Below are 18486 nucleotides of genomic sequence, written 5' to 3' on the forward strand. Positions count from 1 at the left end.
TAGTCGGGAGTGGTGCTGACTGAAAACAGATGATTTGGAGCGATTCGCGCGCCATATGTTGGTCATTCTAAGGACTTATTGAACTACCCTCGTATTATAAAATAAAATCCTGAATATAAACTCACGTGGTAATTTTTGGGACCATCCATCAGTGCCAATAAAAGCAGCTTCGAAAAGCCATTCCCCAAACAGATGGAGGATGCTATTACACTTTGGTCGTCCTGGAGCCAACGGAGGTCTAATATCCTGACCCAAAGATGTAACAGCTGTTTGAAAAAAAAAATAATAAAAAGTATAGACAACGAAGAACCATAAAAATTAAACTATCCAATTACAAACAGTTTATTTTATATCTTTTTTTTTATAAATAATCGAATCTAAAATTGACTCCAATAAAAATCTTACACGCCGTAGAGGACGTTGATGAAGGTCCCGAATTCGAGGACATCGCCATCTGACTGCTCGAAATTCTACTTGTTGTTAATCCAATGAGAGAAGCCTTTGGCATTCCTAGAGAATTGAATTTATCTTTAAATCTTCATTCAACATTTATTGCATAACAAAAGCGATTTCCATCATGCGAGTAAATTACAGATTTCAAATCCGGATAAGAAGTAGATAAAGAAATACTCAAGTCAGGTGATCAATGAACATCTAGACAGCGGTGGTTCGAAAAATCCGATTTTTTGAAACTCGAATTATAATAGTCTAGAAAAGTTGTCTTTTAAGCAGAGAAATCGAGTCTAAAAATATTGTTTTACCAATTTTCCATTGGCCAAAAAATTATGACGAATTTTTTGTTAACAGTTTTTCTTAATGAAAAGTATAAAATTATGAATTTGAACATTTTTTTGTTAAAGTTAGGATTATGTGAAAATGCGCAAAAAACCCTTTTACACTGGAACTTGGATTGAAGCAGAAGGGGCTGCTCAGTCAAACGTGACAACTGACTTGAGGGCCACACTCGCCAAGCGTTAGTTGCATCAGGTTACGTCATCCGTCTAGATCCAACAGAAATTGACGCGGCCCTACCTGTTTAAATTCGGACGGTCTGGAAATAGGATCAAGGCCAATGCAAGCCATGTCCGAACAAATTCCAAGTTCCAGTCTATTTTGATTTGGAAATTGCACATTAAAAAAAAAACTGAAAAAGTTGGACTTGAAAAATTCTTTAATTTAAAACAAAGAAACATGCAATTAAATTTCTAGCACAAAATAACATTTTTTCTTCAAATCAAAATAAGAAAAAAATAAAGATTTTAGCATTGTTTGAGCGATTCTCGCATCTTGCAGACGAGGAAAGACATTTTTTTGTATCATAAAAGAATAATGGCATGTTTTTTTATTTATTTAAGGAGATTCAGAACACTGCCTTTTTAATTTTATACTAAGATTAACATTTTTTGGTTTAATTTCTAATTTTACATTTTTTTTCTATTACAAAAAATTCACAATGATTTTTTGGCCCATAAAAAACTGGTGAAAAATTCAAACGTTCAAAGCCATGCGTAACCTGAAGATAATGACAGATTACCCAAATTTTTCTTAGCCCCAATTTGTCTTTCTAAAATGCACCTATTCTGCGTTATGACTTTTCAAATTTCTAAAAAATTGGGGTTTTCGTACCAACCTCAATGTAGATTGCAATTGAATGAAATTCTAGATGGTGAAGTTCTAATAGTATATTGCAAATTATTTCAGTGATATAAAAATGAAATGATAGCATTAAAATAAATAAAAATAAGAGATGAATAAAAATGCTGTATTAATACAAGGATCACAGTGCAAAAATTCCTCAAAAAGTGGGAAATAGGGTAATTTTTTATGAAAGATGGTAAAAATAGAGAAAAGATTAAACAATAATTTTTACACGTCGAAAAGAAGAAACAACCTTTTTATACAAACGCTCGTAATTTTAAATAATTTGAAATGATTTTCAGTGTTTTCTGACATTGAATGACTAATTATTTAACAACAAAAAAATATTATTAATTCGCCAGTTAAATATTGAAGAAAATTCAACTGTTAAAAACTCAATGTGAAATTTTATTTTATTTTATTCAATTTTCTTAAATTTTAAACAGTTAATAATGCAATTATCAATTCTCTTCAATATTCAACAGTTGGAAACTCGATTTACTGCAATTTTTAATAGATGGATATTCAATAATCTTCCATGTTTAGCAATTAATAATTCAAAAGTTAAATATTAAAGAAAATTCAAATGTTAAAAACTCAATGTGCAATTTTAATTTATTTTATTCAATTTTCATAAATTTTAAACAGTTAATAATGCAATTATCAATTCTCTTCAATATTCAACAGTTGGAAACTCGATTTACTGCAATTTTTAATAGATGGATATTCAATAATCTTCCATGTTTAGCAATTAATAATTCAAAAGTTAAATATTAAAGAAAATTCAAATGTTAAAAACTCAATGTGCAATTTTATTTTATTTTGTTCAATTTTCTTAAATTTTAAACAGTTAATAATGCAATTATCAATTCTCTTCAATATTCAACAGTTGGAAACTCGATTTACTGCAATTTTTAATAGATGAATATTCAATAATCTTCCATGTTTAGCAATTAATAATTCAAAAGTTAAATATTAAAGAAAATTCAAATGTTAAAAACTCAATGTGCAATTTTATTTTATTTTATTCAATTTTCTTAAACTTTAAACAGTTAATAATGCAATTATCAATTCTCTTCAATATTCAACAGTTGGAAACTCGATTTACTGCAATTTTCAATAGATGAATATTCAATGTTCTTCCATGTTTAGCAATTGATAATTCAAAAGTTAAATATTAAAGAAAATTCAAATGTTAAAAACTCAATGTGCAATTTTATCTATCTTTCTTCAAATTGCAACAATAGAATTTAGAAATGTTGATAATTCAATTATCAATTTTCTTCAATTTTCAACAATTGAAAATTCAATTTCTTTACATTTTTAAAAGGAATGAATTCAATTTTCTTATAATTAATTTTCTTAATAAATCAATCAGTAGCAGTGAACTATAAATTAATTTGTTTAATTTCTTAAATTTTTCATTTTTTTTAAGAACTCCAATTCTGATTGTCCCCTTGTTAATTCGTTGGAACCCCGTTCACAGCGATTTAAAAAAGTCCGACAAAAAATAAAATGTTGAATAAAATTTCTTTATAAATTTAAAATCGTTCTCATAATCAATAATATTAACTCTTTTATAAAATACTACTATTAATAATTAAATAGTAATATTTTTTCTTCCGAAAAATGATTTTAGCTTTAAAGTTTTAATTTAAATCCTAAATAGTTTAGTTTGAAATCGATCAAGTAAACAATTGTCAATTTTGTGTATAGATAAGATTGAAAAATAAAATATGAGAAAAAATAGTCCCGAGTGAAATTATGATTTGCATGTGCTTGCAATTTACTAAATAGGCTTAGATATAAATTACATATATTTACATTTGCAACTTAAAATTTAAGAACTCAAACTCGGGACTTCTTTCCAATCTGATATTTCCCGCGTAATTCAATTATTTTAATCTCAAATGTAGCATTTTTAAAGAGAAAAGAGAAAAATGGGAAGTTTTTGGAGATTAGAGAGAAAAAGTGGAATTTAAAAAAAACGGGGCGCAGGGGGAATAGGGGAAATACTGTGATCCCTGATAATAGGTAGAAATGTCCTCAGTACCCTTGTTGACAGCCGAGGGTGTAACGCTGAAACTTTTTGCAAGCCTCCGTTGCGTCGGAGGTGTTGGAGAAGGCTGAGGTTGGTCCTTAGTGCTTACCTTCTCATTTCCAACACCTCCGGAACCAGAGATTCCTGTTCCAGAAGTGACGTTCGTCACACAGCATTCCTCCCAGCAGCATGCCTGTGAGACCCCTAAAACATTCGTTTTCCTCGTGCAACCACCACCAAGTACTTATCATTTTTTCTAAGAGAGAAATTTCTGTGCTTGTGCTCGAGATTGAAATTATACGGTGCTCAAAAAGTTTTTCGCATTCTTCAGGGTGACCATTCGAGACCAGGCTGATCCATTTTTTATAGTAAGAAAAAATAGTTGTCGAAAACAAAATCGCTCGATAGCCTAAATGGTTCCAACTATTTTAACGTTAAAAGTTGATTATTTTGAATTGAAAATTCTCTTCTTATATTTTTGGCTAAGACAGTGCTTATTTTTCGTTTAAAATTATATCACTTTGTTGATATTATTTTATTAAAATTTCAACACTGTTGTGTTAAAGTCACGTTCTTGCTTCAAAGCTCAAATGTTTTGAATGAAATTCAACCCTTTGTTTTAAAGTGAACTTTTTTGGTAAAAATTCATATTTTCGTTTTATAAATTCAAGTTTTTTAAAAAGAAAATTCTTATTTTTCGCTTGAAAATTCATATCTTTTGTTAAAAATTCGTCTGTTTTTGTTTTCAAATTCGTCTTTTTTGATAAAAATCCAACTGTTTGATCGAAAATTAATCTGTTTTTGTTGAGGATTTAACTATTTTGTTGAAAATCCGTCTTTTTGAAGGAATTCGTCTGTGGTTGATTAACATTTAAAATAATTTCTAATCGAAGGTTGCTTTTTTTAAATTGAAAAGTCTACTATTCTTTTTTTAATAGAGATAACATCTTTTATGTTAAAAATATTATCATTTTGTTGATATTATTTTATTAATTTTCAACAATTATGTTCAAAAGTCACCCTTTTTGGTTCAGAATTAAACTGCTTTCTAAAAAATTCAACCTTTTGGCTGGAAAAGAACTTTATTGTTAGAAAATTCATATTCAACTATTTTGTTGAAAATGTATCTTTTTCGAATGGATTCGGCTCTGATAAAATTTTTTGGTAAAAATTGTCACATTTTGTTCATACTATTTTTTTTTATTTTCACAATTTTGTTAAAAATTACTTATTTTTATTCAAAATTCAACTGATTGGTTGAAAATGAAATTTTTTGTTAAAAATTCATAATTTTGGTTTAAACATTCATGTGTTTTTTTTAGAAAATTCCGCTCTTTTATTGAAAATTCGCCTGTTTCTCAAAATCATCTTTTTTGTTAAAAACGCAACTGTTTAATTGAAAATTAATCTGCTTTTCTTGAGGATTCAACTATTTTGTTGAAAATGCGTCATTTTTATACGAGATTAATTTGAGGTTTAAAAAAGTATAAACTTTTTATTATATTATAAACATTTTTTTAATCTTTGAATTAAAGATTATTTCCTAAATTTGTTGAAAGTTTTGATTTTTTAAATATTTTATTATCATTTATTTCTGACATTATTTGAAAAAAGGCAAAATAATTACTGAATAAACTTAACAATATATTAATTTCATCTAATTATTTGTTTCATGTAATCAATCATTATCTATTCATATGATTCTTTGAGACAAGTTTTAAATAACAATTCTTCTATTTCTTTGTTTGAATTTTCCCGCCTACACAGAAGCGAACCAATGAAATTCCAGTTCCAATTTCATTTCTCAGAATTTCAAATCTCCGGTTGACGGTTGACACACAGGCACAAACACGTCAAAATTAGTTGCTTCTCACAACTAAAATCGTCAGTCAAGCTCCCGGATTTTAAGTCGAAAATAGCCAATTTTCATCGAGTTTTATCAAAATTTGATTGTATTCGTGCACCTGATACGCTAACGATTAAAGAAATATAAGAATTTTGTACAATCAATGTTTATTTTTAATTTTTTTCATCATGCGCGCTAGTAATTTTGCCAGCCTACTTGCTTCAAAAAAATGCGAGTTTTTTTCGCGTAATTTTTGCATAAATTAGGTCATATTTCGGATAAATTTGTGAATCTAGTGCTTATAAGGAAATTTCGTCTTTTGTGAAGTATATTTATTCGCAAGTGAGAAAAAATCGTTATTTTGGCGGGAAGACGTTAGAAATCTGACAATTCGAGCTCTATAAATTGAGTAAGTTTAAGTTTAATTGTTTTTTGTTTGTTTTTTCTTTCAATTTCGCAAAAAAAAATGAATTTAGAAATTAGTTTCAAATAAGAAAGTTGTTCGTTACTCCTGGCAAATTTGATAAATGAAATAAACATGCTTCGTAATGCGTGACGGCCATTTTATTGCTTTCCATATAGAGTTTTTTTGTTGAAAATTTGATCAAACATGCTTTAAATACTTAATTAAATAATGAGTATTAAATGGAATCTATATTTTTAATTTTATGTCCGGCTACTTAAAATTTTTGAACTAAACTTGGTTAATAATATTATTGCGGCGAAATTATTTTGTCCAAAACATTTTATACAACATTTTACGAAAAATGATTGTCATTAGAGAAAATTAAATACATATCACCTATCATTAAATGTAAACTATTATCTCTGATTTACAAGTTATTTTGAATTTTTGTTTAAAATTTGTTTCGAAATTTATGCCTGATTTTTCGTTAGTGAAATATTGTCATTTTTCATTAAGAAGAGATTCTCGTGCAATGGGGAAGCAGGTAAATTATTTTTTTTTATAAAGTTGACAAATAAATTAAGTGGAAGGGTTGCTACAAGTCAGGCAATTTAAAAATGCTCAGTGAATGTCATGGAAAATCTGAATGAGTGAGGGAATTTGCGAAAAAAACTGAATCTGAAGTTAATTTTATTCTTTTGTTTAAAATTCAACAATTTTGTTAACAATTCATTGTTTTGGGTTAAAAATTGAACTGTTTTGTTGAAAATTTGTCCTTTTGGGTTAAAAATTGAAGTATTTTGATACAAAATTGAACAATTTGGTTGAATTTTTCCTCCTTACCATCGACAAATTTTTGTTTTTTTTTTAGTTAAAAATTAAACTATTTGATGTTTGGTTGAAAATAAACGTATTATGTTAAAAATTTGACTTTTTTATAGAAAATTAATCTTTTTGGTCAAAAATTAAACAATTTTTTTTGCGTTGAAGATACATTATCTTAGTTAAAAATTCAATTCTTTGATTAAAAATTTTATTTTTTTGTTTGAAAATGACCTTTTTTGTTGAACATTTATATTTTTAGTCTAAAAAATGCAATGATTAATTAATTTTTTTAACTGAAAATTTAACTGTTCTGTGTTTATCTTCTTTAGTTAAAAATTCACCATAATACATGTTGAAAATTCGTCTTTTGTGGTAGACCATTAACCTTCCTGGTGATTAATTCATCTTTTTGGTTGGACATTTTTTCCATGGTTGGACATATAATTATTTTGTCGAACATTAGTTTTTTATTTGTTAAAAATTAATTTTTTAAATGTATATATTTTTTGTTCAAAATTAATATTATTTATTTGATAATGCATTTATTTCATTGACAACCCTTCTTTTTTATAGACAATTAATATTCTAGGGAGAAAACTAAACTATTTAGTTAAAAGTTTTTTATTTGTATTGAAGATTCATTATCTTAGTTAAAAATTCATTTCTTTGATTAAAAGTTGACCTTTTTTGTTAAAAATTCATTTGTTTTGATAAAAACTCATCTTTTTGATAAGAATTTATCTTCTGTATTGAAAATTGATCTTTTCCTTTAAGAAATTGAACTATATTGGTAAGAAACTCAACAATTTGATCTTGTGGTATACCATTAATTTTTCCAGCGATTAATTAAACTTTTTGGTTGGAAATTCATTTCTATGATTCAAAATTTAACTATTTGGTTGAAAAGTAGTTTTCTTTGTTAATTTTTTAAATTTTTAATTGAAAATATTTGTTGCTAAAAGTTAATATTATTAAGTTGAAAAATCATGTATTTTACGGGGAAAGCTCGCTTTTTTATAGAAAATTAACCTTCCTTGTAATTAATTCTTCTTTTTGGTTGAAAATTTTTTCCATAGTTGGAAATGCAATTATTTTGTTGTACATTAGTTTTTTATTTGTTAAAAATTAATTTGTTAAATGCATATATGCGTATTTTGATAAAAACTCATCTGTTTAATCAAAAATTTATATTTTTTGTTGAAAATTGATCTTTTTTGTTAAAAAAATGAACAATTTGGTTGAAAATTACCTTTTTTGTTGGAAATTTATATTCTGGATTTCAAAATACAATTTTTTTGTGCAAAATTCGTCTTCTTGACATGAAAATACAATTGATTTGTACAAAATTAGTCTTTTTGGCATGAAGATTCAAAATTTGGTACATTTTTTCCTTATTAAAACATTTTTTTGTTGTTGAAAATTCAACTATTTTGTTGAACATTATTTTTTTGTTTTGTTTATTAATTAATTTTTTTAACTAAAAATGTAACTGTTTCGCATCCAGTTGAAAATGTATCTTTTTTAGTTAAAAATTCAACATACTACATGTTGAAAATTTGTCTATTGTGATAGACCATTAATTTTTCTATTGATTAGTTAATCTTTTTGGCTGGGAATGTAACTATTTTGTTAAAAAGTAGTTTTCTTTGTTAAATTTTGTTGTTTAAATTGAGAATATTTTTTGTTAAAAATAAATTTTATTAATTTGACAATTCACGTATTTTATTGAAAGCTTTCCTTTTTTATAGATAATTAATCTTCTTGGTACAAAATTATTCTTTTTATATGAAAATTAAATATTTGGTTAGAAATCAATTATATAATAAACTGAAAATTGAACTATTTCATTTTTTGTCGAAAGTTCTTTTTTTTTGTTAGAAATTCAACCATTTAGTTAAAAATGTACGTATTTTTATGCAAATTAGTTGAAAATTCCACTCTTTGTTTGAAAATTCGTCTTTTTTATAGAACTTTAATCTTCTTGGTGCAAACATAATGTATTTTGTTGAAAATTCGTATTTTTTGGCGAAAAAGTAATCTCATTAATAAGCTAATTGGCTCAAAATTAATTTTGTTGGTTAAAGATTCGTCATTTTAGTTAAAACTAAATATTCCATTTTTGCTTGAAAATTAATCTTTTTTAGTTGGAAATTTATTTATTTGACTGAAAACTGATCTTTTTTGGTATAATATTTACTTATTTTTGTTGAAAATGAACATTATTTATTACTTGAAAACTCAACTGTTTTGCAAAAATGTCGTCCTTTTAGATTGAAGATTTAACATTCTGAATTGTTTAATTTTATTAATAAGAAATCTTCATTGGATGAAAAATAAACTATATTTTTTTAATTCCTTTTTTTATTAAAAATTAATCTTCTCGGCTAAAAATTCGTCTATTTTATATAGAACTTTAATCTTCTTGATTCAAATTTAATATATTTTGTCGAAAATTCGTCTTTTTGGCAAAAAAGTGATCACATTAGTTGGAACCTTATCTTTCTGTTCTAAAATATAACTATTTTGTTGAAAATTCTAACTTTTTATTTTTGGTTGATAATAATTGAACAAATTGGTTCAAAACTAATTTTTTTATTGGTTAAGGATCCGCCATTCGATTCGTAATAAAAATGGTGTCTTTTTACAGAGTCTGAAGGAGATGAAGCTGGATGAAGCTACCCATTGCCTCGGCGGGGGAATCCGCGAAATAGTGAGTTTCATTTAAAATTCCTCTTTTCTCCGATCAATGTCGTAGGATGAATGGTCCAAAGACCGACACTGAGGCAAGTTGTATTTAAAATACTAAATCATACGTAGTGACCGTTAATAAAGGTAAATTTCCTTTTTTCGCGACTAATTTTTTAACATTTATAATATATTTCTTAGCACAGGTTTAGCCTTTTCTGGGTGCGCGATTTACAATCTTTTATATCCATCAAACTTTTAAATTTTCTACTTAATTATGTAAGATATATATGATTATTGAATATTTTATCAAGACTTTAACGCGCGGAAAACTATATTCTAATTTTAAATTTTGCACCACGACGAGAATTAAGGAAGTGCTGCGTTTTTAAAGAAATTTATAATCAATATATGTTATATTTTATTAAACTTTAGAATGTTCTTTCCTTTATTGCAGTTCAAATTTTACTTTAATGCGAAGAAAATTTAGCTTTAAAATTTTTATTTAAAATACATAATAGACCTCAAATCGATCAGGGTTGCTATATAAATCCAGAAATTATGAAAATTCAAGTAATTTAAAATCAAACAGTTGCATTTTTTAAGCAAAACAGCTTAAATTTCTATAATAAGAGATGAATTCTTACACTAAATATATAAATTTTCAACATAAGAATTGCATTTTCAACCAAGAATGATTTTCAGGGCAATGAAGAAAACCATCCCGTCCAAAATGTGAAATTTTCATGCCAAAAAGATGTATTTTTGACAAAACAGTCAAATTTTCGACCAAAAAGGATAACTTTTTAACATAATAAGATTTCCAACCAAATAATACAATTTCTAACCTCAAGATGAATTCTCTATAAAAAATGTATACATTTGTAAGGCTTACTTATCATTACCACGTTGAAATATCAACTATTACAGTTTTTGTTGCGAATTAATCTCTTTAGGTAGAAAATTTAACTACTTAGTTGAAAGTAGCACTACTTTGTTAAGAATGCATTTTTTATTGATGATCCGTCATTTTAGTTCAAAATTTTATTCTGGTTGAAAATTTACATGTTTTTTTGAAAATTCGTCTTTCGCGATAAAAGATTAATCTTCTTGGTAAAAAATATCTTTTTGATCCAAAATTCCACTATTTGGTTAAAAATGCATTTTTTGTTCGAAAATTCAGTTTTTTGTTTAAAAATTTATTTTTTTGATTACAGTTCTATAATTTTAGTTGATAATTCATTTCTTTGGTTAAAAGTTAAACTATTTTATTTGAAATTTCAGGTATTTTGTTAAAAATTGATCTTTTTTGGCAATTAACAGAGGTGGAAAATGCAACTATTTGGTTAAAAATTCGTGTTTGGTTTAGAAAACTAATCTTCTTGGTTAGAATTTTACCTCTTCGGCGGAAAATTCATAACTTCGTTGTTTAGTAGAAAATTAATCTGCTTGGTTAAAAATGAATCTTTTTGGTAGAAAATTCAGTTATATGCTTAAAACTTTATTCCTAGTAAAGATTCATCATTGTAGTTTAAAATTAATTTGTTTGGTTAAAAGTTGAACTAATTTCTTGAAAATTCATGTTAACTTCATGTTAACATAAAAATTCATGTTAACATAAAAAATCATGTTAACATGAAAATTCATGTTAACTTTTTTGACAATATATTGATCTTCTTGGTTGAAAATATATTTATTTGATGGAAAATTCGCAACTTAGCCTTGATGGTACAAAATTAATCTTTTTGGTTAAAAATTAATCTTTTTGGTTAAAAATTAATCTATTTGGTCTAAAATTTCGTTATTTGGTTCCAATTTATTTTCAAATAAAGATGCATCATTTTAGTTGAAAATTCATTTCTTTGGTTAAAAGATAAACTACTTTCTCGAAAATTCATGTATTTTGTTAAAAATTAATCTTTTTTTGGTAATAAATTAATCTTCTTTGTTTAAAAATTGATCTTTTAAGTGGAAAATTCAAATATTTGGTTGAAAATTCGTCTTTTACGCAGAAAATTAATCTTCTTGGTTGAAAATGTATCTCTTTGGTTAAAAATTCATCTATTTTTGTTAAAAATGCAATATGTATATGAACTTACTAGCAAAACTTTTTAATTTGGTAAGATTGCAAAATAAAAACGATCAAAAATTGAGTAATTCGAGAAATATTTAGTTAAATTTTAAAGAATTTCTAAAGTTTTCAAGAGAATAAACCAATTTTCTTAAAATTTCTGGGAAAATTTAGAAGATTTTAAGGTAATTTTTTGTTCAAATTTTGGAATGATATTTATAAATTTTGAGAAAAATTCGTGACAGTTTAAAATATTTGCAGGAATTTAAGATGTTCTAAATAGATTAAAAATATTTGAAAACTCGGAAACATTTTCGTAAATGTATAAAATATTTCTTGATTCCTTCCCAACTTCTAAAAGTGGTAAACATCTTTTAAAAGGACTCGAATTTTTTAAAATATTTCGTAAAATCCTATATTATGAAAAAAAATTCTTTAAAATCTTCTAGATTCTTTTTTGATAAGCCTGAAATATTTTTAAATCTTTAAAATTTTTTAAGAATCTGATGAAAATTATATTTAAATACATTTAAAAACAAGGTAATAATACTTATTTTCTTGTTCTCAATTCTTAGAATTTAATTTCAGCATGGATTTATCATAGCACTTCGAAAAATAATTTTAGATTAGAGTGTTGTCAAAGATAAAAAATATCCATTAATGGTCTTTCTTTAAAAGTGACATACAAATTTTAAAATATTTTAGCTTCGTTAAAAGTGTTTGAATATTTGGGACTAACACAAAATAACGAAAAAATGAATAACAAAATCATAAATTAGCCAGAAAAAATGGCCGAATTATAAAATAAATGAATTGTTAAATTTCCATAAATATTTCTATTCCTGAAATTTAAGTTTGACGAAACTTAAAATTTGCCGAAAATAATTAATAAATTATGAATTAATGACTAGTTGAATTGTTTGCCTTATTTGTAATGATATTCATAGCTCATAAATTAATAATCAATTAACTATTTTCAGAAGTTCTAAATTTCGAGAATTGAAATATTTGTGGGCATTTAACATATCGTTTATTTTACACATCGGTCTTGAAGTCGGTGAATTGTAGTTTTGGATATTTTTAAATTCGAGATTTTATTTTTTGTCTATTAAAGATCTTGTCGTTATTTGAAATTTGGAAAATTTTATAATTTGATAATAATATACATTTTTGGCATTTTTTTCATTCATTTGTGTATTCGTTCTTTATTTTTAAATTATTTTTTATAAGTTCTGAATATCCATGCAATATGTTTGTTTGAATTGTGTCAATTTTGATGCTTTTTCCTATATTAAGGAAAATAATACGTAAGTACAAACGTCTTATTTACTACCTGACTCCACACTATGAAGAAAAAATTATTTTAAAGGGTTTTTCATATTTATTTTGTAATTTTTATGCATTTTTCCTACGGTACTGCATGGTTTTGTAGAACAAATATACTACTAGCGCCACCGCACGGCCGTTTTCAACTGTGGTGACACATTTTTTGCACTGGGCAGTACAGTGGAAGCACCCCCCTGGCATGAATGTTTATAGATTTAAGTTTAAGTAGCATTGGGATTGAATATCTTTGAATTTCTGGAAAGATATTCATTTCTAGATTGTTGGTAGAATCGAAATTTTACCAATGATCACTTTTGTTTATACTGCGAATACGTGCTCGAAATTAAAACTAACTTCGGAATTTTACTTATCATTTTTAAAACGAATGATAAAACTCGAGCACAAATCGAATAGGTCGGAGGTAATTTTCTGAAAGAAGAAGAGGCTACATGCCGAAGAGCCCCAAAAATGAAGAGGGGAACTTCTATTAACAGACATTTATTTCATAATAAATTTATTTTCATAGATTTGTCACTACGTTGATTTCACTTTTGTTTCTTGCACGTCATTTTTGGTATGTTGAAAATAAAAATATTTCACCATCTTAAAAATGTCACTATTTTACAAGTAATTTTGAAATATTTTTAAAGCAGTAATTTATTTTTAAGATGAGTGAAATATTGAAAATTGAAGTTAACCATTTAACAAATATTTACCTATGACCATAACGAAATTTCCCAATTTTATGAATAATTTACCTATTTTACAATAATTTACCATTTTGTAAACTGTTCCCCATTTTAAAAATATTGCCTATTTATGAAAAATTTGCCAAATTAAAAATTATTTTGTCCCATCTGTAAACAATCAACACATTTTACAACTCCTCAATTTATAATGTTTTTGTACATCTAAGTACTCGCGATTATACTTTTTATTTTACTATCGAATATCCTTAAAGGGCTCCATTTAAAAATCTTAAAAACTCGATTTTCTTTAATATTGAAGATTTCAAACTTATAAAATTGGTCAACTATTAAGTTTTCCAATTTAAAATTGTTCAAGTTTTAATATTTCAATTTAAAATTATTGAATTTGCATGGATTTAAATGTGGAAAATTGCCAATATTCGAATTTTCAATTAGAAATAAACTTGAATCATAAGCCTAGAGTGGTTCAATTAAATTTCTTCAATTTCAACCTTTTCTATTTAAAAATATTTTTAAATTAAAAAATTTTTAAAAAATAAAACAAAATACAAAAAGAAACCAAGATTTTAATAATTAAGGCAGCTGAAAATTCATGCATTTTATTAAAAGCTCGTCGTTTTTGTTCTGGGAGATTGATTATCTTAGTTGGAAATTCGTTGCTTTGGCTAAAAGTCGAACTGTTTTGTTGAAAACTCATGTATTTGGTTACAAATGTATCATTTTAGTTAGAAAATTAATCTTCTTGGTGGAAAATTTATCATTTTCTTTAAAAATTAATTTCTTTGACAGAAAATTTAACTGTATTGACGAAAGTTCTTTTTTTTTTTGCATTGAAAATTAATTTTTCAATGATTCTTTTAGTTGAAAATGCCGCTATTTGGTTGAAAATTCATGAATGTTGTTGAAACTTCGAGGTTTTTAGGAAAAAAGTAATCTCATGAGTTGAAATTTGATCTTTTTGGTTGAAGATTAATTTCACTGGTTGAAAGTTGCACTATTTTGTTGAAAATTAGTTTTTTTCAGAAAATTTATTTTTTTAACTAAAAATTGAATTATTATATTTGGGTTTGAAATTTCCACAGGTTTGTTAAAGATTAATCGTTTTAGTTAAAAATACATTTCTAGGAAACTATTACATTTTTGCTTGAAAATATATTTTTTTTATGAAAATTCTATTATTTTGACAGCAAATTAATATTTTCTGGTTGAAAACTTCATTATTATGGAGAAAATTCGCCTTTTTGAACTGAAAATTTAACATTTTGCATGATATTTTTTTTGATTGAGAAATCTTCATTATCCTTGAAGGGCTCAATTTTAAAATCCCAAGAAGACAATTTTCTTCAATATGCCCAATTAAAAATTGATTTGCCCCTCACTCCAAAAATTTACGCATTTTAAAAATATTTTCTCAATTTATAAATTATTTGTACCTCTAAGTTCTCACACATAGTTTTTTTAGTTTAGAATTTAATTTAATTTTTGTAATTTATAAAATCTGGATGACTTTGAGCAGGAAGCTTTGTGTTGTTTCTAACGTTCGGAATTAAACAATAAAAAATTTAAAGACCTAAAAATAAAATTTTTAATTGGAAATGTATCCATTTTTATGAATTGAAATACGTCTAGATTTTTCAACTAAAAGTGAGAATTAAAAATAAATTCGATACAAAAAAAAATCACTTTCATTTCTCTGTTTTTCCGGTCCAATGGCCACCCCGTTTTTATAAACCAAGTATCTATACTATAGAAATGTTCACCTAGGTGCAAAGAAATCATTTTCTGTAGGCCTTCTGCCTTATTTACATTTATTTACATTTCGATTTTCTTCGAGTATCACGATCCAGTTTTATATACTAGAGAAGCTGTTGTAAATAAGAGGTTCACAAATTTGAAAATGGACTTTAAATTCATACTTAAATGTTTTCAAGTAGGGATTTTTTTCAAATTAATACTGATTTTTTAAAGAGTTAAAAATAATATTTTTTGTGTATCAGGGGATTCAGATTTTAAAGGGGTTTCAATGTAAATTTTAGTTGTTCTTACCTAGAAAGGAGTCGACCTGTCCAGCGATACCTTTGATAGCCTTTAAAAATATTTGCGGCAAACCCTGGAGACAAGGGTGCTGACAAGGATCCACGACATTTGGACTGGCTATCGCGTATCTCAAAAATGCTTGGGTTTGCGAGATCACTGCTGGTCTACATAAATCGATTGGATCCCCCACAGTTCGTAAAAGTCTGTACCAAGCTTGTGAAACTGCTTCATGGGACATTGACAGTGGCACTAGCTGTGAATCTTCTTCATCTGATAAAACGTAGACATGACTTGATGAATAAATTACCAAAAATTCTATTCCTGCAGATATATCCTTCTTGAAACTTAGAATTTTACTAATTAAAACATAACATTTCGAATTGAAGTACAATCTATTTAAAATTGGTTTGAATTCAAGTATACTTGACTATTAGGGTCGGTCAAAAAAAAAAAAATCTGGTATTCGAATTCGATAAAACGCGAAAAAGTAGCGTATTGGGATACTAAAAAGCGATAATTAATTTGGAATCTATAGACATGCAGCTTGGTTACCTGCGCTCGAAAAATGTTAACACAATTTCTTAGTTGTGGAGTTTTTTGATTTTCTTGAGCTTCAATTTCGTTACATTCCTGGAGGTCGAAAAAGTCTTTCTTTTTTGGGGGGATTTTAATTAACCATTTTCAAAGAGCTAATTCCTATATAATTCACACCTGCTTTTTTTTAAATTCTTAACACATGTATCAGTGAATGTGAGAGGATTTTTTCGGGTATTTAAAACTTTCCAGGGACAAAAATTGACTGGGAAAAAAATTGTGAAGGGCCAGGATTTGAAATAGGAAATTAAGTGAATTTTAAAATTCTGATTTTATTATTTAACGAAATTGTCTTTATAACTTTTCGAGTCAAATTCTTATAGATAAAAAATAATGGAAATGTAAAAAGGGAAAACTTTACATGCATAAACATTTAAAAAAGTAAAAAAGACAAGACTCAAATAGAGGACCCCTCAATCGTGTCAGATTTTCAATTTTTTGTTTGGCAAAATTTGTTGACTAAAAAGGTACGGCTTAGGCTAGTTTGTGTATTAATATATCTGGAAAATCCTGAAAATGTCAGGGAATTTTTTTTAAGTCAGGACATTTTTTTTAAGTATGGAAATTTTTTCGAGAGCTTGCTTATTATTTTTTAATTGTAATATAAAATTGAATAACAATTATTCTTCATTCGAAAAAATTGCTTTACATTACTATATTTAACTAATGTATTGACATTTTTTAAATTAATTTTTTAAAGTGAAAATGGAACTATTCTATTTTTGGTTGAAAACTGATCGTTTTTAGTTGAAAATTTAGGTATCCTGTTAAAAATGCATGTATTTTGTTAAAAATTTATTCTTAATCTTTTTTTGAGTGAAAACTTAAGTACTTGGTTAAAACTCTTTTGTTAAAAATTACTATTTTTTGTTGTTGATGATTCATAATTTTAATTGAAAATTCATCTGTTTGGGTTGAAAATTCTTTTTTTTTGTAATTTCAATTATTATTAGTTAAAGAGGATGTTTGAAAATGTAACTATTTATTGGAAAATTAGTTGTATTTTTTTGAACTGAAAAGGTAACCATTCCGATTGAATATTCCATAATTTTTGTTAAAAATTCATCTATTTGGTTGAACATTAATTATTTTAACTGATAATTTAACTATTCAATTTTTGTCTGTCAATTTATTTTTAGTTAAAAATTAATATTTTTCGTAGAAATGTATCTTCTTGATTAAAAATTCATCTTTTTAGTTGAAAATTGATCTTTTTGGTTATAATTCAGCTATTACAGTTGAATATTCATAATTTTAATTGGAAATTCGTCTGCTTAGATACAAATTAATTTTTTAAACTGAAAATTTAATTAATTTTTTTTGTGGAAGAATCCACTTTTTGGTAAAAAAATAATTCTTTATTTGTTGGACATAAAACTATTTATTTGAAAGTTAAAATATTTAGTTAACAATTGATCTTTTTGGTGTAAAATTGAACTATTACAGTTAAAATTCATCATTTTAGTTGGAAATGTATCACTTTGTCTGAAAATGTAACTATTTTGTTAATTTAATTTGTTATTTTGTAAATTCATCTGTTTGGTTGAGAATTCATTTAGTATTTTCTTGAAAAATCATATTTTTTGAAGTAAACGAATTTTTTGTTTAAAATTAATCTTGTTTAAAAATTCATCTTTTTGGTTGAAAATCTATGTATTCTAGCTAAATATTAAGTATTTTTGTTTCAAATTCATGTTTTTCGTTTAAAATAAAACTACTTAATTTAAATTTAAATTACATAGTTAAAAATTCATCTAGTCCAGTTGAAGATTTATAATTTTATTTAAAAATTCATCACTTTGGTTGAAAAAAATTTTTTTGTTTGAATATTCAATTTTGACTGCTTGAAAGTTAAATTCTTTGTTAAAAATTGAACTATTTCTTTGAAAAATCATCTCTTTTTGGTAGAATATTAATCTTTTTAGTTAAAAAATTAAACTATTTTGATAAACTTTCGTCTATCTTATTGAAAATGCAATATTTTTACTTGAAGAGTTACGAATTTGAAACAATTATTCATCAAATTCGTGGAAATTTAGAGACAAATCCAAGAAATTATTAATTATGTTTTTAGTATTTCACTAACCGATGGTGCTAATATATTTAAGGATATCTTGTAATATAATTTGTCACAGCTTTTTAAATTAAACATATTAATAGAATTCCTAAAAACGCAAAAAATTATTTATAATTAACTCGCTAAACTTTATACATACGAGGGTGGATTGATAAGTTTCCGGCCTGACCAAGAAAAACAACGTTTTTAAGAATTTTTTTTTTTATTTCTCAACATAATCTCCTCCAAGG

The 18486-nt window shown here is 25.8% G+C and overlaps 1 protein-coding gene across 3 annotated transcripts in view; it reads right to left on the reverse strand.

Annotated features, from left to right (window-relative positions):
• Positions 1-18486, reverse strand: part of LOC117178289 (ral GTPase-activating protein subunit beta) — a 72102-nt gene that overhangs the window by 39347 nt on the left and 14269 nt on the right. For all 3 annotated transcript variants that reach the window (XM_033369655.1, XM_033369654.1, XM_033369656.1), the window contains 4 exons: positions 15595-15855; positions 3692-3883; positions 406-510; positions 126-266 (listed from right to left, as the gene is read on the reverse strand). In XM_033369655.1, coding sequence (XP_033225546.1) covers positions 126-266; positions 406-510; positions 3692-3883; positions 15595-15855 — 699 coding nt within the window. The remainder of the gene's footprint in view (positions 1-125; positions 267-405; positions 511-3691; positions 3884-15594; positions 15856-18486) is intronic.

This window comes from Belonocnema kinseyi, chromosome 8, assembly GCF_010883055.1.
Source record: "Belonocnema kinseyi isolate 2016_QV_RU_SX_M_011 chromosome 8, B_treatae_v1, whole genome shotgun sequence".
NCBI classification, from domain to species: domain Eukaryota; kingdom Metazoa; phylum Arthropoda; class Insecta; order Hymenoptera; family Cynipidae; genus Belonocnema; species Belonocnema kinseyi.